Source organism: Triturus cristatus, chromosome 12 (assembly GCF_964204655.1).
Source record: "Triturus cristatus chromosome 12, aTriCri1.1, whole genome shotgun sequence".
Classification (NCBI taxonomy): domain Eukaryota; kingdom Metazoa; phylum Chordata; class Amphibia; order Caudata; family Salamandridae; genus Triturus; species Triturus cristatus.
In genome coordinates, this window is record NC_140595.1 from 586,127,667 (window position 1) to 586,149,008 (window position 21,342).

Genomic DNA, 21,342 nt, shown 5'->3' on the forward strand with positions numbered 1-21,342 from the left:
AACCAAGTTTCCTGGAGGTATACTATTGAGGGTTGGATACCTAGCAACTGAGATATTTTATCGAAGTTAGACCCGCTACGTTCCACGCGACAATAGTGTCACCAGCACGGAATCGGGCATCTTACAACCAAAAAACTATCTTTTGAACCTTGCTGCAGTAGTGTCTGTTTAGAACAAGCTCAGCTAAAAGAACAAGAAGCAGTGCTGTACTTGGAAAAAGTGTTATGTCACATGAGTACAAACCAAAGAGCAAAGGAAAAAAGAAATGCTGTACCATAATGATTTTTAATTCGTTTTTCAAGAGAAAACATTTCCCCATTTTAATTGCTAATACATATCACGAGATGCCAACACATGATGGAAGCGGTTTGACTTGATATTGTTACAATGAATGACAGAACAGATCAATGTTACTAACAGGACTTCTGAGGCAGGCTTGCTCCTCACCTCACAACCCTGAAGTAGGGGTGTTTCTGATGCCAAACACAGGGATTTGACAGCTATAAGTACCAAAGTGCAACTCAAGATTTCAATTACCTTGAGCTCCAATTTTCATACATTTTCCAAGATTAACACTTTCGATTATCCTTGTGTTGTATAGCGCTTCATTACCGGGACAAGGCTCCAAAGCGTATTACTGGATCGATAGCACCCTACACCGCAAGGGACTGTGTAAGAGCGTCATTGCAGGATGGCCTCTATGGGAAGCATTTTTGTGTCATGTGCGAGTGACAAGAGTGGCACTATTTTTGTCTTAAGCCTCTGTGCCTAGGAGTGTGATGAAAGAAAGAGGTGAGAAGATAGAGCACTTTCATTTTATATTAATTTGTCGTTGATTGTGCTTTTTTTTTTCTGAATGTGTTGTCAAAGTCCCAGTCCTAGAGGTATTTCCTGAGCTCATCTCATTAAAGGTGGTCCTTTTGTTTCTTAAGTAAATCATTAATCTAGTGGTTTGAGGAGATTATTTATCAGCGTTTAATTTGAGCCGGTGGTTTCCGGTGCTCGGCACCGGCACTTAATTGCCAACACCGGGTCTTATGGCAGTCTGCCACATGGTGGCGCTGTTTGTGTTTTTCAGAGATGAGCTCAACAAAGTTGATAATTAATTCAATATCCATTAAAATGACTAATACCGGCCACCCAAGCCATTCTTATAGTTTTGGTGGCCTGGAATAGCCTGAAATGCCACACTTGAAGGAGGTGATGTTCATAGGTGTGTTTGTACTGTCACTGGCTGTGCTGACCGGGGCAATGGTTGGAGCAAGCTGCAGAGGCCTCCTGACGACAGCCCTGGCACCTTTTTTTTTTTTTTACAAATTAAGCACTGTTTATTATGAAAGTGAATAGAAACTATACATTTTATATATGTGACTTATTACATTTATGCGTTCCGTTGAACACTCTCGGCTAACGTGCTCAAACATGCGGCCTAACCTTACTAGCAGCCGACAATTTCACGTAGCTGTGGCTTAGCTCACCATTTAAGCAGTGCTTCCTCATCTACTGTTAGTACAGGTGATGTAGGATTGGGACAGTATTGCCTCCCTGCATCCTAAATAGCTGTTCTAACACATGAAGTGATACTTTCTGTACTTGCTTGTTTATTATCTTCCAAAATAAGCCTAACTTGCCTTTCATGGTACAACTGACTTGCAATGTGTCTGTCAACTATAGCCCTATTTAAATAAATAAAAGCACCGAGTAATAGCGTCACATTGTCCTTGTTATTCTTAAAATATGAATGTGTGGAACCCACTTCCCATTCCCCACTCAGTTGAATTAACCTGTTTCTTTCTCCGGCAGGGCCTGGAATCAAGTGTCCTCCTTCCCCCACAGCAATGTTGATGCCCATTGGCGGTCACTCGGACATGTCTAAAAGTTGTGACCTTCCACCCCCATTGTGGTGGGTTCACCCATCACTTTTTCCTCCCTGTGTATGCCTGCAATGCTCCTCCCTCCACACTGTAGCGAATTAACCCACTGACTTTGCACCACTGCTCCCGACATCACTCATCCCGCCTCTCTGCTGCAACGGAGCAGCCCATTGGTTTTCCAGGAGTGGATATGTCCACAGCGATCCACCGCTCTCATGGTCATTGGGTAGCCCGCTGTGCTCTGTGTCTGGTTCAAATGACTCTCCCCCATTGAGACTGCCCGCTTGTCACCTTTTTCTCTGGTAGCCCATTGAGGGTTTGAAGGAAGCGCTTGTCTTTGCTCTACTCAAAATTTTAAAGCAGAACTGCTCCCCTACAGGTATTTGGGATAAGAAGAAGCTTCTACTTCTTCATGGGTAGTGACTTTAGCAGCGAAGCAACATATCCTTAGGAATGTTAGGTATGAGCGTCCATGTCTCCGCAGGTTGCGGATGTGCAGTGATCCTGTGATCGAATACCTTATCCCATTGTGAGAGGACAACATACTCGGGTTGTTCCAACAATCAAGCATTCTATTTGTCTGCCACTTGGATTGCGGATGGTTTTACACACATTCTTCTTGGCACTTAGTGATTGTGTTGACGTATCCCAAAACATTGACATACATGAAGTGCCGGAGTGCGCCACCACAATGAAAGCGGTTAGCATTGGTACACCATGGATTTTGTTAAAGAGGTACAGTTATTTAAAATACATTGATATGCAAGTTGGGAACTTAACAAAGCTCTTCAAAAATGATCATCAAGAGACGATAAGTAGAGAGTTCTGCATGAAGAAGCCATCTTGTTCAGTTATTTTCCCAAACAATTGGTGGTGCCCGTATAAATAGTTGCTGCACCCCATGCCGGAAACGCTTGTCTCTGACACTGTAGATGATCACATTGCAGCAACTGTTTGATGTCAGGATCCAGAAAGCTAAAAAGGAGAAGGTGCACCACGTGTAGCCTGCCACATTGCCAACCACGAAGGCTGCGATTGGTGTAAATGAGGCTGTGAAAGCAATGGTCAAAATACTGATGGTCTTGGCAGCCTTTATGTCCGAGAAGGATGGCCTGTGGGTGCCTACACAGGTGTCCACCTCAGCTAGGAACTTACGTTTGTGGGAGTAGTGCCGGATGGTTGTGAAGGAGAGGACATTGACCACCAGGGAAGCCCCCAACAGAGCAAAGTCGAATATGGGGAATAGCAACATAACATTCCAGGAGGGGGCTTGGTTGGTAATTAGAGCGTAGTTACACATACGGCTGCACATATTGTACTCCAGGGTGAAGGCGTTGCTGAAGATGAATGGTGTGATGGCCAGGAGAAAGCTTACAATCCAGGAGAAGACAATAAGGCTGAGGGTCCGCTGTCGTGTGATCAAGGAGTCCTTGTGCAGCGGCCTCAGGATGGCAACGGAGCGCTCCACTGTCATTAGAAAGATGGTGCTGATGGACACGAAGGTACAGACGGTGAATATGATGCCAATCACCATGCATGGCTGCCAGGGTTCCAGATGTCCTTTATTGTAGGAGCAGCCATTGTTCTGAGTAGATGGAGTGCTGTTAACCATGAGGGTGATCTCGGTGTAGACGGAGAAGGGAACCACCAGGATTCCTACGATGATGTCTGCCAGAGCCAAGGACACTGCAAGAGAGAATAAGACACTATAACAATACAATTCCTCTGAGAGAGAGGTGCTGCAACTCGAAGAGTATAGAGGGCTGAGGAAGAAGCCAATATCAATGGACTGGGCTCACTTGCTAGAACACTTCAAAATACAATCTACAACTCTTGCAGATGACTGATGTACTGCTGAGGTCACGGCCTACTTCCTTTCCCTTGCCCTCCCCCTGCCCCCATCCCCCTCGTCCTCTCCTGCCTCCCCTTTCCCCTCCTCCCCCTCTCTTTCCCCCTTGCCCCCCCTTTAACTCCCCATTCCTCCCCCCACACCCGTCCTGATGCCCTCCACAATGTCCAGCCCGATAGGTAATTGAAACAGACACTAAGTTCGTAGTAGCTCAGTTCTTTTTTGTTGTTTCTTTGTTCTTGACTCAGATTTATTATTTGATTGAAAAGATGGTAGATGATACATTTGTGATTATAGGCATCATGTATCTCGTCCACGTATAACGTATACCAAAGTTTTTCCACCTTGTTCATGTATGTGATCTAGTTCTGCCCCCAGACCTCTGACGAGTCTTGGGGTCGGGTCCATGGGTATGACACGGTGGTAGGGAGTGGTAGTGGATTCCCTTGTCCCTTGCATGAGAGTTTGGCCGGCAGGTTCAAGCCGGCCAAACCCTCATGCGCATTGCAGCTTTCTCCAGCCGCAGGTGGGTTGCTGGTAATGGAGAAAGCAGGCACAGGCTCCCAGTCTGCCTGGAAGCGCAAAGTCCCAGCACGCAGACCAATCCTGACGCTGCTTTCATGCAGCATCAGATTGGCTGCAGTGCATTCTGGGAGCCTGTGCTCGGAAGAGGGCGATGCAGCGAACATTATTTTTTTTAAATTATTATTATTTTGCCCCACGAATCCCCCCACCACCTCCCTCCTCCGGCCTGCCCCTCCACTTTGCTAGGGGATGGGTCACTACTGACTTTAACACCCCACACAGAAGTAGTAAGACATATATAAATGCTACAATACAGTAATTCAACAAACATTATTTTCCCTTTCCCCACTGCTACTATCTTACTATAGAAAATAAGCAGAGGAGCGGGTGAGGGGTGAAGGTTAGTAAGAAATGTTGGCTTTGAATAATCACCTCTAGGACGACCTGCTAGAGAGTCCCTGCGTGAGGGGTTGGATGCCAGTAGAGAAAGCTTTCAGCAATGTAAGCACCTGCAGCAGCAACACTAAATAGGTGTGGCACCAATGTCACACATGCACTGGCGGCTTAGAACCAGGTGTTGCACAGAGACCTTTTGAGGTTGGGCCAGGGTCTCACTGGCTTATAGGGCATGTGGGCATTGCCAGAAGGGCTGGTCTGACAGATGAGTGTATGGGCCAGTTTTTAGCTGTTTGTGGGCCTGTATTATAGTTATACTATTTATTTCCCGGATATTGCCTGCGGCAAGCACAAATTAGTGCAGACTTCAGCACTGTGCAAAACATCTGTGCAGAGTGTCTTTACCAGTTCAGAACTACCCCGATGTGCAAATATGGGCCACAGGTTGAACTGTCTGGTTTGCTTTTAAGGACACTCATTTTGGTGTCCAGGCTATTTTCCGTCTCACTCTGACCCTTGGCTGAAGCAAATATAGTGCCTGCACTTTGGAGGGCCCACACAGAGGTCAGTGCTGCCGAAGAGCTGCAGTGCTAGAGCTCAGCAACAACAACAACATAGAATTCTCAAAATAATCCCTTGTCGCAATTTCAACACTTCCTTTGTTTGTTTGTTACTCATCGTGTTGACGACTCTTTGTTGTTGCTTGTTACCAATACATCAACCCTTTTGTACATTGTGATTTTTGTATTTGTCCTTGTTATGGCTGTGGCACTGGAGACACATTGCATTTAGGGCCAGACTGGCCATAGTGGGCACCAGGCATTTCCCTGCTGGGCCGCCAGGGTGGGGCCGGTTTTGGACCCCTAGGGGGCCGTTATTTTGTTACTGGGCCCTCTGTAACAAAAGCAGCTGGAGTGTTTTCCACACACACCTCCAAGGCCCCCACCCTCCCCCACCCACGACCGGTCCGACTCAATTGCCAGGGCCGGTTTCCATTCCCAGTCCGGCTCTGATTGCATTGAGTTTAAATTTGTAATTGTGTTTTTATACAGTTTGTTGAAATTTGCAGATATAAATGTATTTTTTTACCCATGATTGCTGTGATTTTCCTTCAATATGTCATTTACTGCATGAGGTTATGTAGCCTCACAATGATATATTTTTCAGCAAATGATACCAGTGATATCTATTGTTGCCCTAAGACTAGCGTGCCACACCAAACGACACAGCTGTGACATAGCAGAATATACCATCATGCACAGTACCTCACTACACGCTCAACTCCACTTTACTCTGATACATACATCGCCTCATATCATCGCATCAAACTAGAGTGCCCCTATCTCAACATGCATCTCACAGCACTTAGCATCACACCTGTCCAACCATAAAATAGTGATTTTTGAAAAAAACTGTTATTTAATGCGTTGGTGACAAAATGATAGTAATGAACAGGAGAGCTTTTCCCACCTTGAAAGAAAAATAGAGAACTGGCAGGTACCAGCTGTGAGAAGTTGGCCTGACATATGCTGTCCACTAGTTATAGTGGGCACCTTGTATCAGTCCAAACAACCCCTTATGGTGAATAGGTTAAAGACAACCTTTATTGAAAGCTATCCTAGTGGTAGCTATGGAGAGCAGCCTTCAGGCTAAGTCTTGAAGGAATGTAAAGCAGCTTGTTTTACCAGTCTATAATCTCTTGAATGACCAAATGAAAGGACAACCACACCAGGTATATATTTAAAATATATGTATTTAAGATAAAACACACCCCTCTAGTCTCTTTATGAGACTGGAGTTCGAAGTACTTAAGTTACAAGTTAGCAATCAACAGTAATAGCACAAATACATGTTTGGGCTCTAGGGGCGTACCAAACCATATACCAATAAAGTGGTATAAGAACCACGATTGAACTAGACACAAGGCCTAGAGTCTGTAGAATCGCTGGGACCCCAAGAAACCACCCAAGGTAGTGACGCAGTGGACCCACGGGGGCCGTGTGCAGTGTGTGAACACAGCCGCGGGTTCCCGTTAGCTTCTATGGGCAATGTCGAGGTTGGAAATTTATAGATTAGGGACACTTAGAAATGAGTCAGGACCAAACCCTTTTGGACTTAGGAAGTTCTAGGGCTAGCACCCACGGGAGCACCAGAGTACTCGTGTTACCTCACCCAGGGAAGCCGGGTGCATATGTGTCTTTTGGTGTTGGGTCGCGTCGTCGATTTCAATGGAACCTGGCGAAGAAGTGCTGCTGCCGTGAAGAGGAGAAGTGTCCGAGGTGATCCAAGCCTGGATCTAGGATGGAAGGAACCTGAAAGCAGAAGGGACAGAGTCTGGGTCACTTACCAGTGACCAAGGGCACGATTGACCAATGCCCACAGATGTCGGGTGCTTCAGGTGAGTTGACGGGTGTCTTGACTCTTCGCCACGAGGTCCAGGAGGCGCCGATGACGACCAGGAGCTGGTTTCGAGCTGTCCCACAAAGTTTGTCGAGTGCTGCGGTGTCGGCGACCAGATTGGACCCAACAAGCATTGGCAACGGCAAGTCACTTGGAATCGGAGACCAGCAAGGTCTGGGGGACTCACCCAGGAGGGGTAAGTCTGGGCACGTCTGGAGCAACCAGGAAAGCCCAATCAGAAGAGGAGTTGCCTTTGTGGGGACCCAATAGCCAATGGGCTAGCGATCATGAAAGAGCCTCGAGCAGTCGCACAGGAAACTGGCCCACGGGTCACTCGTGGAGTGGAGGCCAGAAATCTTCAGTGCAGGAGATGCTCAAGGCTGGGGCTACTGGGAGCCCAAAGCACAACTTTGAAGGAGACCAGGAAGATGATGGTGCTGCAAAAGTTCACGGTGTCCAGGGGTCATGGTTCCATGTCACCCACGATAGCCACGGGCCTCAGCTTTGCTGTGGACTCAGGGTATCCTCGGGGAAGTCTGGAAATCCACCTCTGGTGATGCAAACACTTCGGCGTCCGGCGGGAGCTTCAGCGATGCAGACCGGTCAGTTGCTTCTTTGGTGCCTGCCAAGCAGGGGGAGTCACTCCTTGACTCCAAGGGAGATTTCTTCAGTCTTCTAAGCAAAGTAGAACGTCGAAGGTCCAGGATATATATTACAGCGTTTCGATCAGGGTAATCTAAAGTCGCAAGGACTGGGTTCCCATACTTATACTAAGTTTGGGGGTTGGACATACTCTAGGGACCCACCTATGGGAGGGTTTGGAAAGAGGGGTGGTGACACCCATTTCCTTTGTCTAGCTTCGCGTCAGAGCAGGGGCAGGTAGCCCCTGCAGCCGGTTTGAACTGGACTATGCACAGGGACACCAAGTGTGCCCGCAGTGCAGGACTTCAGAGCACCAGAGAGTGCTCCCGCTGAACCCCAAAACACATCTGCCTGTCTGGGGAGGTGGTTACACCTCCCTGGGACAGGAAACCTACTGTCCAGGCCTCCCCTGCCGGAGTTTCGGTCAGCAGCAGGAGGCCAGACCAGTGTCTGTGGCAGAGGCATCCATTTTGTGATGCCAGGGCTGTAGAAAGTCCTACCGGGTTAGACCAGTGTGAACATGTCTCTCCCTCTATAAGGGTGGAATGCTACCCCCGCCGCCAGAACTGGCGGGGGTAGGGGGATAGTATTCCAAAGCGTTTGACACCAAACACAACATGTTTCCGTGCAGCCATTCCAAAGTTAGCATTTACCGCAAGGTTATAATGCACTTAAGAGTATATGGTCAGGCTGCATCACAAACAGCATCAGAGGAGGTACTCCGAACGCTGCAGAGGGGCTCTGCTCATGCAGGAGCACCCTCTCACATAAAAACCAAGCACTCTGCCTTCAGGATTGTTAAGGCCTGCCATAGGAGTGACTTATAGGTTTTATATGTGTGTGCAATGGTAGTGATATAGGTAGCCTATACCACTGTAAGGGGTGCAAGCACCACCTTACCCAGGCTGCAGTAGCAGACCTGTGGTGTCATTTTGGAGTGCTTCCCAGGGGTGGCATAATACATGCTTCAGCCCCTGGTAGGCCTCTGAGGTACCTATTCCCTAGGTACATAGTATACCATACACTAGGGGCTTATAAGGCATTCCAGAATCCGATTAGAAATGTACCTAATGTACATGGAAACCATTTTAGAGAGAAAGCAGCTAGGCTGGGGTCCTGATTACCAGGGCCACAGCCAGACTAAGGTCGAAAAACAGTGAAACACCAGCAAAAAGTGGAGGTACACATGTGAAGCATATCCTAATCTCCTTCACAATCCCCCCCCCCCCCCCAAACGCAGGGACATTAAACTAACCTTGACCAGTTGAGTCTTCATGTTCTAAGTGGAAATACCTAGAGAGTCCATCTGCATTGGCATGGTTACTCCCAGGTCTATGTTCCACTGTAAAGTCCATCCCCTGTAGGGAAATGGACCACCTAAGCAGTTTGGGGTTTTCACCCTTCATTTGTTTTAGCCATAAGAGGGGCTTATGGTCTGTCTGAACAAGGAAGTGAGTACCAAACAAGTATGGCCTCAACGTCTTCAGTGCCCAAACCACAGCAAAGGCCTCCCTCTCAATGGCTGACCAACGTTTCTCTCTAGGGGTCAGCCTTCTGCTTATGAAAGCTACTGGCTGATCCTGACCTTCATCATTCAATTGTGACAGTACAGCCCCTACCCCCAATTCAGATGCATCTGCTTGGACAATTAACTTCTTGGAGTAGTCAGGACTCTGCAGAATGGGAGCAGTACACATGGCCTGCTTCTGGTCATCAAATGCCTTTTAATAGCTAGCTGTCCACTGAACCTTTTTGGGCATCTTTTTAGAAGTCAAGTCATTCAGAGGTGTCACTATTGATCCATACATCTTGACAAATCTCCTATAGTACCCAGTCAGGCCTAAGAAGGCTCTCACCTGAGTCTGGGTAGTTGGAGCAACCCAGTCCTTGATGGTCTGGATTTTGCTCTGTAGTGGTTGAACCTGGCTTCCACCTACAAGGTGGCCCAGGTACACAACCCGACTCTGCCCTATCTGGAACTTAGTAACCTCGATAGTTAGGCCTGCTTTTTACAGGGCCCCCAAAACATTCCTCAGGTGGACCAGGTGATCCTCCCAGGTGGAGCTAAAGACAGCAATATCATCTAGAAATGCTGCACTATAGTCTTCCAGGCTTGTAAGGACTTGATTCACCAACCTTTGGAAAGTGGCAGGTGCATTCTTCAAACCAAAGGGCATTGCCACAAACTGATAGTGCCCACTAGGGGTAGAAAATGCTGTCTTTGGCTTTGCATCATCAGCTAGTCTCATCTGCCAGTAGCCAGCTGTCAGGTCAAATGTGCTTAGAAACTTGGCTGAGGCCAAAGTATCTATTAGCTCATCTGCCCTGGTAATGGGATGGGCATCAGTCCTAGTTACTGCATTGAGACCCCTGTAGTCTACACAAAACCTAATTTCTCTCTTGCCATCTGTGGTGTGAGGTTTAGGTACCAGGACAACTGGACTACTGGACTAGCCCAAGGGCTAACTGAGGGTTCAATCACTCCCAAATCCAACATCTTTTGGACTACTGTCCTTATACAGTCCCTGACATGGTCAGGTTGCCTGTAGATCTTATTCTTCACAGGCAGACTGTCCCCAGTGTCCACTTCATGAGTGCACCAGGTGGTCTGACTTGGAGTCAGAGAAAACATATGTCTGAACTGGCTGAGAAGGTTTCTGCAGTCAGTTTGCTGCTGGGCAGTGAGGCTGCCTGCCAAGGCTACACCATCAACTGACCCATCATCAGGGTTCTGAGAAAGCAGGTCAGGGAGAGGGTCATTCTCTTCCTCCTGTCCTTCATCAGTAGCCATGAGCAAGCCCATGTCTGCCCTGTCAACATATGGTTTAAATCTGTTGACATGCAGTACCCTGTGGGGACTCCTAGGGGTTCCAAGGTCTACCAAGTAGGTAACCTCCCCTTTCTGCTCCACAATTGTATGGGGGCCACGCCATTTGTCCTGGAGGGCTGCTGGGGCCATAGGCTCCAACACCCACACTTTCTGTCCTGGCTGGTAAACAGTCAGTACAGCCTTTTGGTCATGCCATGTTTTTTGCAGTTCCTGGCTAGCCTCAAGGTTTTTGGTTGCCTTTTTCATAAACTCAGCCATCCTGGAGCGGAGACCAAGTACATAGTCCACTATGTCCTGTTTGGGGGGCTTGAGAGGTAACTCCCATCCTTCCTTAACCAGAACCAATGGACCCCTGACAGGGTGACCAAACAAATGTTCAAAAGGGCTGTAACCAACCCCCTTTTGAGGCACCCCCTGTATGCAAATAAAAGGCAGGGCAAGAGTATGTCCCATCTTCGCCTAAGCTTTTCTGGGAGTCCTTTAATCATACCCTTTAAGGTTTTGTTGAACCTTTCAACTAAACCATTGCATTATGGGTGATAGGGTGTGGTGAACTTGTAGTTCAGTCCACACTCCTTCCACATAGCAGTCAAGTAACTAGACATGAAGTTTGCTCCCTGTCAGATACTACCTCCTTAGGAAAGCCTACTCTTGAGAATACACCCAATAGAGCTCTTGCCACCACAGGGGCTGTAGTGGTCCTTAGGGGATTTGCTTCTGGGTACCAGGTGGCATGATCCACCACCACCTGTATAAATCTGTGCCCAGATGCTGTTTGAGGATCCATGGGACCAACAATGTCAATCCCAACCCTCTCAAAGGGAACCCCCACCACAGGTAGTGGTATCAGGGGGGCCTTTGTGGTTCCACCTGACTTGCCACTGGCTTGGCAGGTCACACAGGAGCAACAAAACTCCTTAGTGTCTTCAGACATGTGGGACCAGTGAAAGTGAGGGACAATTCTGTCCCAAGTCTTGTTCTGGCCCAGGTGTCCTGCTAGGGGAATATCATGGGCTAGTGTCAATAGGAAGCCCCTAAACTTCAGAGGTATAACCAACCTCCTGGATGCACCAGGCTTGGGGTCTCTACTCTCTGAGTAAAGGAGTCCATCTTTCCATTAAACTTTATGGGTACCACTAGCATTCCCAGCAGCTTCATCAGCAGCTTGCTTTCTGAGGGGTTCAAGAGAGGGGCAGGTTTTCTGCTCCTGGCTCAGATCAGACCTGGAAGGGCCCCCTGTCCCCAAGAACTCAGCCTGGTCAGGTTCAAGCTCCTCTGGGACAGTTCCTTCTTCAGGCTCAAGATCATCTCCCTGAGGAAACTGATCAGCATTCTGAGTCAGGAGGGAAGGCTCTGCCTTAACCCCACTGCTCCTCCTCTTGTGAGGCATGGTCCATTTTTCCAGAATCCAGGGCCTGTCCAGTTTTAGACATTTTGGCCTGTGACCTAGTCACAGCAAAGACATGAGCAGGGATCCCTAACATTTCTGCATGTGTCCTGAGCTCCACTTCAGCCCAAGCTGAAGTCTCTAGATCATTGCCAAGCAAGCACTTACCACAACGTTCTTAAGGCCAGTTACCTCTCCCAGGAGAAGTTAACAACTACCAGAGAATGGTCTGTTCTGAAATTGCTAGCATTGGTCACTTGGTACATTTCACCAAGTATAATCTGCCCAGGATCCACAGGATCTTTTGTCACCATTGTGACACTTGCTCCTGTGTCCCTGAATGCCCAAGCCTCTACTCCATTTACTAAAGGCTGTTGTCTGTATTTGCCCAGATTACTGGGACTCACAAAGGGGGACATATCCATGCCCCCATCACAGACAAGCACAGCCTGAGTTGGAACTCTGACTAGGCCAGAGTCCATCTCAGAACTCAGGGTCAACCCTACTACACCCTTATTCTGGACATTGCCACCACCTATTGTAGCTGTACTAGGGGGAACAGTTACCTTAGGGGCAATGGTGGCTGGAGTAGATTCTTTGGACTTGGTGCAGTCACTGGCCCAGTGAGTTTTCTGTTTACAGATTTTGCACCAAGGTTTCTTTTGGCCTTTTCCCTTGTTAGACTGTGACTCCCCATTGGAAGAATATTTTTGGGGCCCTTGAGAAGACTTCTGGTCTTTACCCTTGTCCCCACCCTTGTCAGAGTTCTTAGCATCTTGCTTCTTTGGGTCGCCACCTTGGTTATGTACCTTCTGTCTCACCCTGGTTCTGACCCATTTGTCTGCCTTCTTTCCCAATTCTTGGAGAGAGGTCAGATCAGAGTCTACCAGGTACTGGTGCAACAGCTGATTTTGACAGTTATTAAGAATCTGCTCCCTCATTATCAGATTGTACAATCCTCTGAAGTCACACACTTTACTGCCCAGTAACCAACCTTCCAGAACCTTAGTAGCACAGTCAACAAAGTCAACCCAGTATTGATTGTGTGCTTTTTGGGTATCTCTGAACTTTAACCTGTATTGCTCAGTGGTTAGGCCAAACCCATCTATCAGTGCACTTTTCAAGACCTGGTAATCATCAGCATCCTCTTCTCTTACAGTGAGGAGCTTATCTCTACCTTTTTCTGCAAAGGAGAGCCATAAGATTGCTGCCCACTGACCTTGAGGGACCTTCTGTACTTTACAGGCCCTCTCCAAGGCAGTTATCCATTTGTGGATGTCATCCCCACTCTGGTAGGGAGGGACAATCTTACTTAGGTTTCTATGGTCATAAGACCCCTCCCTATCTCTAGGGAAATTGCTGCCACCAAGGGACTCTAGTCCCTCCTTTTTACTAGCTCTGTAGAGCTCTAGGGCTTCCCTATCTAGGGCCATCTTCTGCTTTCTGAGGTTGAACTTATCTTGCTCGTACTTCAGCAGTCTCTCTCGCCTCTCCTGGGAGGTTTCCCTCCCTCTATGAGAAGAAACAGAGATCCCTACAGATGAGGTAGACTGGACAGATCCCCTTGAGAGAGATCTATCCCTTCTAGCACTACTTTCAACTCTTCCTGGAGGAACAAAGAGGGGAGCATTGTTGTCATTCTCCTCATCCTCATCCAGGGAAGCTGGGTTCACCAGATCCTGATCATTGTCATCAGTCTGGTCAGCAGTAGAGGTGAGGTCAGGGGAGTTTCCACCCCTAGGCCCACCCTCAGCTCCTGCCCCACCCACTTGCCAACCCATTCAGACCCACTAGGCCCTGGAAGATCATCCAGCTTGAGTATCTTTATAAGATGCTGGGTGGTTGGGCTTTTGCCTGTCTTCAGCTTCCTAATGGAACATAAGGCCCTAAGCTGTGCAAAGGAGAGATTCTCATATCTATAGGGGAGAAGCTCAGTGGCTTCTTGCAGGGACCCACTGGTTCCTGGTTGATTAGACATTACTAATGTGGTGTGGTGTATTGCACTACCTACACTAGTGTGGCCTACTAAACTCTCTTGAGTTGTAGAAAGGGTGTGCTACCCCTTAACACACAACTCTAAGTTCAGTAGAACTTACTGTATACTAAACTTGATATTATGTGTACCTAAGGTACCTTTAGTGGTTTTCAGTTGATCAATTCAATTGAGATTATCTAGTAAAACAATAGCAAGCTGGAATCCCACACTCTGCATACCAATGTGAGAAGTTGACCTGATATATGCTGTCAACTAGTTATAGTGGGCACCCTGTATCAGTCCAAACAACCCCTTATGGTGAATAGGTTAAAGACAACCTTTATTGAAAGCTATCCTAGTGGTAGCTATGGAGAGCAGCCTTCAGGCTAAGTCTTGAAGGAATGTAAAGCAGCTTGTTTTACCAGTCTATAATCTCTTGAATGACCAAATGAAAGGACAACCACACCAGGTATATATTTAAAATACATGTATTTAAGATAAAACACACCCCTCTAGTCTCTTTGTGAGACTGGAGTTCGACGTACTTAAGTTACAAGTTAGCAATCAACAGTAATAGCACAAATACACTTTTGGGCCCTAGGGGCGTACCAAACCATATACCAATAAAGTGGTATAAGAACCACGACTGAACTAGACACAAGTCCTAGAGCCTGTAGAATCGCTGGGACCCCAAGGAACCACCCAAGGTAGTGACGCAGGAGACCTACGGGGGCTGTGTGCAGTGTGTGAACACAGCCACGGGTTCCCGTTAGCTTGTATGGGCAATGTCGCGGTTGGAAATTTAAGGATTAGGGACACTTAGAAATGAGTCAGGACCAAACCTTTTTGGACTTAGGAAGTTCTAGTGCTAGCACCCACGGGAGCACCGGAGTACTCGTGTTACCTCACCCAGGGAAGCCGGGTGCATAGGTGTCTTTTGGTGTCGGGTCCTGTCGTCGATTTCAATGGAAGCTGGCGAAGAAGTGCTGCTGCCGTGAAGAGGAGAAGTGTCTGAGGTGATCCAAGCCTGGATCTAGGATGGAAGGAATCTGAAAGCAGAGGGGACAGAGTCTGGGTCACTTACCAGTGACCAAGGGCACGATTGACCAATGCCCACAGATGTCGGGTGCTTCAGGTGAGTTGACAGGTGTCTTGACTCTTCAGCCACGAGGTCCAGGAGGTGTCGATGACAACCAGGAGCTGGATTCAAGCTGTCCCACAAAGTCTGTCGAGTGCTGCGTTGTCGGTGACCAGATTGGACCCAACAAGCCTTGGCAACGGCAAGTTACTTGGAATCAGAGAAAAGACGGCGGTGCAGACCAGCAAGGTCTGGGGGACTCACCCAGCAAGGGTAAGTCAGGGCACTTCTGGAGCAACCAGGAAAGCCCAATCAAATGAGGAGTTGCCTTCGTGGGGACCCACTAGCCAACGGGCTAGCGATTGCAAAGGAGCCTCAAGCGGTCGCACTGGAAACTGGCCCACAGGTCACTCGTGGAGTGGAGGCCAGAAATCTTCGGTGCAGGAGATGCTCAAGGCTGGGGCTACTCGGAGCCCAAAGCACAACTTCGAGGGATACCAGGAAGATGATGGTGCTGCAAAAGTTCACGGTGTCCAGGGGTCATGGTTCCACATCACCCACGATAGCCACGGGCCTCACCTTTGCTGTGGACTCAGAGTAGCCTCGGGAAAGTCTGGAAATCCACCTCTAGTGATGCAAAGACTTCGGTGTCCGGCCGGAGCTTCAGCGATGCAGACCGGTCAGTTGCTTCTTTGGTGCCTGCCAAGCAGGGAAGTCACTCCTTGACTCCAAGGGTGATTTCTTCAGTCTTCTAAGCAAAGTAGAGCATCGAAGGTCCAGGATATATATTACAGAGTTTTGTCCAGAGTAATCTTATGTCGCAAGGACTGGGTTCCCATATTTATACTAAGTTTGGGGGTTGGACATACTCTAGTGACCCACCTATGGGAGGGTTTGGAAAGAGGGGTGGTTACACCCATTTCCTTTGTTCAGTTTCGCACCAGAGCAGGGGCAGGTAGCCCCTGCAACCGGTTTGAACTGGACTATGCACAGGGACACCAAGTGTGCCCCCAGTGCAGGATTTTCAAAGCACCAGAGAGTGCTCCCGCCCATCCCCAATACACATCTGCCTGTCTGGGGAGGTGGTTACATCTCCCTGGGACAGAAAACCTATTGCCCAGGCCTCCCCTGCCGGAGTTTCGGTCAGCAGCAGGAGGCCAGACCCTTGTCTTTGGCAGAGGCATCCATTTTGTGATGCCAGGGCTGTAGAAAGTCCTACCGGGTTAGACCAGTGTGAACATGTCTCTCCCTGTAGAAGGGTGGAATGCTACCCCCGCCGCTAGCACTGGCGGGGGAAGTATTCCAAAGCGTTTGACACCAAACATGACATGTTTCCGTGCAGCCATCGCAAAGTTAGCATTTACCGCGAGGTTATAATGCACTTAAGAGTATAGGGTCAGGCTGCACCACAAACAGCATCAGAGGAGGTACTCCGAACGCTGCAGAGGGGCTCTGCTCATGCAGGAGCACCCTCTCACATAAAAACCAAGCACTCTGCCTTCAGGATTGTTAAGGCCTGCCATAGGAGTGTCTTATAGATTTTATATGTGTGTGCAATGGTAGTGATATAGGTAGCCTATACCACTGTACGGTATGCAAGCACCACCTTACCCAGGCTGCAGTAGCAGACCTGTGGTGTCATTTTGGAGTGCTTCCCAGGGGTGGCATACTACAGGCTTCACCCCTGGTAGGCTTCTGAGGTACCTATGCCCTAGGTACATAGTATACCATATACTAGGGGCTTATAAGGCACTCCAGAATCCAATTAGAAATGTACCTAATGTACATGGAAACCATTTTAGAGAGGAAGCAGCTAGGCAGGGGTCCTGATTAGCAGGGCCACAGCCGGACTAAGGTCGAAAAACAGTGAAACACCAGCAAAAAATGGGGGTACCCATGTGAAGCAGATCCTACTCTCCTACACCAGCCATAATATGAGTAATATCCATCATCTGAAGATCCTTAAAACATCCTTTGCCTCTCCATCTTTGTGTCGATCTTTGCACATTCCATAATGTGGCCATACATCTATTCTCAGGCATGCCTTGTCTCTCTCTCCATCCAAAGTCCCTTATGCCTCCATCATCTGTCCATAGGTAGGTCCTTGTACATCCCCTCTCCTTAATCCACATGTAGATAGACATACATTTATTTGCTCTTTATTGGTAGCCATCAGTGTGTATGTCTATCTGTTCTCTGCATCCCTGTTCTATACCCTGTGTTCATATGAAGATAGATAATAGTGTACAAAAACCTCTTGTTTTTTGTTTAATAGACAAATAAGACACTTATGAGTCAGAATGGGAGACTGGGCATGGAAGAAGGTGTTTTAAGGCTGACAAAATGTTTTAAAACATTTTTGTTTTTAAAAGTGTTTGTAGGGGAGTGCTAACACAGTTCATGCCAAAATGTGCTTGCTGCATGCTACAATGTCTGCTGTATTCTTGCTGTTTTTTAACAGGCTATGTCCACGGGACCTTAACATTTCCACTTCTCAACAACTACTACAACCCGTACACAAGCTATTCTATGTTTCCCTCTTTGTCGAGTTCCTTTAAGATGGAAACATGACGCTTTCAGTCTCCTATTCTGTCCCCGATGCCTTTCCTCAACGTGTCCTTGTGTTATACTTGTGTGACTTTATAACCACTTAATGCTATATTGTTCAACTATGACTCTTATGAATCCCCTCGTGTACCTCTTGTAAACATTATCCCATAACATGTAAAGCTCTCTGATACCTTTGGGTCTAGCTAGCGTTATATAAAGCTCAAAATAAAAATTATACTAATATACTGACTTCAGGGGCGGACTGGCCGTAGCGGGCACCGGGCGTTTCCCCAGTGGGTTGAAGGGTTGGGGGCTGGTTTTGTGGCCGCGGGGCGCTTTTCTTACAAGGGGCCGGTTTTGCAGCAGTGCTGCAATATCGGCCCCCTGTAAGAAAAGCAGGAGCGGTGCTTTGTGGCTATCCACCCCCTCCCCTGTCCACATCTGGAACTTTGTATCTATCATTATTGCTTACTAAAAGAAATGGGGCAGATGTATGGCGTTATTAACAAGGTTCCATCACCGGGGTCTTGGCTATTCTTCATAACCCCCTATGTTACCCTTTAGCTTCAATGTAGTAGTGTGTTTGCAATTATTAATGACACTGTCTGGCCATGTCCTGCATGCAAATCAGCTGCTAATACTGAGCCTTCTCTTGCGACTTCTTCGCTTCATTCCAAACATGGTTCTGATCATCTTTCTGTAAACAAAGAGTTGAGCTTGTTTTTGAGTAGCCCAGTGAATAACCCCAAGATCCTCTCTAGTGATGCCGTCAAGACTCTTACCTTTCAGGTACACCTGCGGTGTACGGAACTGGCGTGTTCGTAGAAAGATGATGAGCGTAATGGCATTTCCAACGATGATAGCAAAAGTCAGGGAGACCATTAGCAGCACCACAGTGGTCCAACAGAGTAGACTGCAGCAGCAGAAGGTACAAACTGAGGCAAAATTGCTATCGTCTGGGTTGAAGGTCTCATCATGAAAACTCCTGGAAGCCGCCGTCGTATTAAGAGACCTCTCTGCGGTTGCATGATAGGCCTCCTGAGTTAGATTGTGGACACAGAAAGACATTACAAATTATTATTGGGCACAGCGTCTTTGCTTTGGGCTAGTGATCTCACTGGCCACACATGCTTTAGTGTGGATTGTCTCAAGGTGCCCAAACGACCCTCAAATGTTTTGTCGCTGGAGGGATGGGTGCCGCTGCCCACAATGCTCTTACGCGTCTCTTATCCCGCTTGACGTTTCCACCCTCTACACATTTGATCGACTTCCTTTACGTACTATGGTGCCCTGGGCAATATAGTGCAGGAGTTACAGTAGACCGATGGGTTCTATGACGGGGTTGAAAGCTCATCGAAGGAAGTGACACTTGTCAGTCTGATTTCCAGCTTTGATAGCTTGATCCAACCCTGTAACAGTCAAAAGTAAAATACACATTAAGAACGAAAAAAGCATGGAAAAGCACACTGGCACCATATAAACCACAATTCTCTAGATTAGAAAAATAAGACTTTTTTTAAAGTGATAAAAAATGACTCAGCAGCAGAACAGATTGATAACAGACCGTTTTTTTTTTAGATGCGGTGGATGCAGATGAATTTAATTGAGTTCCATATAGTTTGTCTTCTAGTATATTAGTTCATGTAAGTACATAGAAACTGTGACACTTTAAATAGTCGGATTTTAGACAGGAGTGCCTGAATCTCCAGTGTGAATGCTTCACCAAACCGTTCTTGAGGTCGGGGCAAGCGTCTCTGGGATCCCTGATGGCCCCTGATGGTCGATATTGGCAACATAGCTGGTTATGTGTAGGAAAAGGCTCTCACAAAGCAAGTGCCTCCACATTGGTACCATATCAGCATGCACATGTCATCACTGATCTGGTCTGCAGTGGAAATGTTGGAGTCATATGGCTAGCATGATGTACACAACATCTCAGCAAAGATGGAATAATAGTTGTTAGGCACTGATAAATGTGAAAATCAAATATTTAATGAGCAGAGGTGTCCATTATGAAGTCCTGTGGCATAACCCTTCAAAAGACAGAGCAGATTTAATCTCCCCTCTGGTCGCACAAGCCACAGAGGAGGAATGGAGAACCATTTGCTGACAAAGCCATATCACTTGATCCTGGCATTTATGTATTACCTAAACTATAGAAAAATACCCTATATCCTGAGGATTGGCTCAAAGTCTCAGCTCTCAACTGCACTCCTGAAATCCTTTCTATCTATGTTTCTTGAAGCCTTTCTTTGAACTTATGTCCACAGATGATTAGCGTATCACAGAAATCAACAGCATAGCAGAGAACATTGATTTTGAAAAAAGAAGAAAGTTATTAAGGGCCCTTGACATTGAGCAACTTTTCCCTAACCCGGAACAAACCAGAGCCCATGTTATACATAGGGTGCACTGTCCACGTTTGCTCCATGCCCTACATTTAAAAAAAAGTGCACCTGAGGCAGGTTGGAATAGTGTGCCTTATACCTTTGTTATCATTAATGTACTGCCCCAAGGGCAGACTCAAAACACGCACAGTCCCCTGGGCAGCACATTCAGTGATATACAGAGTGGCTGCTTCCGAGTCGCTGTGTGTTTCACTGTGCAGGTGGCAGCCAGCCTGTACTTTGAAGAGGGGATAGCGATCCCCCTGCAGGAGGTGCAGTGAGTGACTGCACCCACCTGCAGTGGGATGCCATGGGGTCTATGAGGTCCCACTTTTCCCCCTTCCAGAAGGCTGCCCTCAGGGGGCGCACTGACAGTGCACCATGTCTTTGTGGCACACGATCAGTGCATCTCCTAAGGGCCTGTTTGCCTCTGCACTGATGCAGAGGCAAAGTGATTCCCTCATTGAGGGAACATCATCTCAAGATAGTACTGGTACTACATGTGCACCAGCTCAATCAGTATTACAGAACAGGTTGCACATAATGCTGTGGCCCCTTCTGGAATACCATAGTACCCACGGAAACACAAAGTTGGGGCACAGGCCTGGTCCACCCTTCCGGGACACTATGCATTATACAGTCACTGGAATTCTTTGCGGTGCCAGAAAGGACAATGAAAACCTGCTAGTTGCTCCCGGCTTACCAACGTCCTTTACAATAGGGCTGTCAAACTGGCTCTAACAAAGAACAATTTTTTTTAAGGAAAGTAATTAAGAACAAATCAAGGGTACTAGTCAGAATGACATGTTTGTCCCAAATGCGTCCATTCCAAAGCCCAACCTATCTCTACAAAGAGAAATTCAAAAACATCTCTCCAGTGTAGTAAAAATGCCACTGGCTCCGGACCCAAGCCAGAATGAAATGTAATATTTGTGTCTAACGCACAAGGCTCTGAACCTCACCTAATCTGGAACACTGTTCACCTTCTCCAGAGGACTGCACACACAACAGAGCAAATACAATGTTCAACTAGAAACACTGGAGCTAGGAACAACTTTCACTAAAACAATCCTTCACTTGTGCTGCAACCAATTTATGGAACTCCCTCCTGCCTTCACTCAGGATACAATCAGCCCCCCTCGCCTTCAGAAAACACAGCCGTTCCTTCTTTATTTCAACTAAATATGCATTGTACAATCACTTCATTTGCATCTGTTACTGGAATTCTTTCTGTTCGAGAAACCCAGCAGGAATGTACTCTTAGAGATTTACTCTGTTGTATGTAAATCACACTACCGACTTTCAGACTCAGTAGAAAAAGAAGAATACTCTGTAAATAAATGTATTCCTGGGTACCTTTGAAGTGTCGCAGCTTTACCCAAGGGCCAGCCCCTTCCACTGCTTTACACAGTATATGAAGATACACACACTTCGAAGAGATATGCAGAA

At 47.4% G+C, this 21,342-nt stretch overlaps 1 protein-coding gene across 1 annotated transcript in view; it reads right to left on the reverse strand.

Annotated features, from left to right (window-relative positions):
- Positions 1 to 281: 281 nt before the first annotated feature.
- LOC146776326 (adenosine receptor A3-like) overlaps positions 282 to 21,342 on the reverse strand; it is a 93,466-nt gene continuing 72,405 nt past the window's right edge. Inside the window, exons 2-3 of the mRNA XM_085640071.1 lie at positions 18,289 to 18,915; positions 282 to 3,560 (exon numbers count right to left, since the gene is read on the reverse strand). Of these exons, the coding sequence (XP_085496197.1) occupies positions 2,722 to 3,560; positions 18,289 to 18,574 (1,125 nt within the window). The 5' untranslated portion in view covers positions 18,575 to 18,915 and the 3' untranslated portion in view covers positions 282 to 2,721. The remainder of the gene's footprint in view (positions 3,561 to 18,288; positions 18,916 to 21,342) is intronic.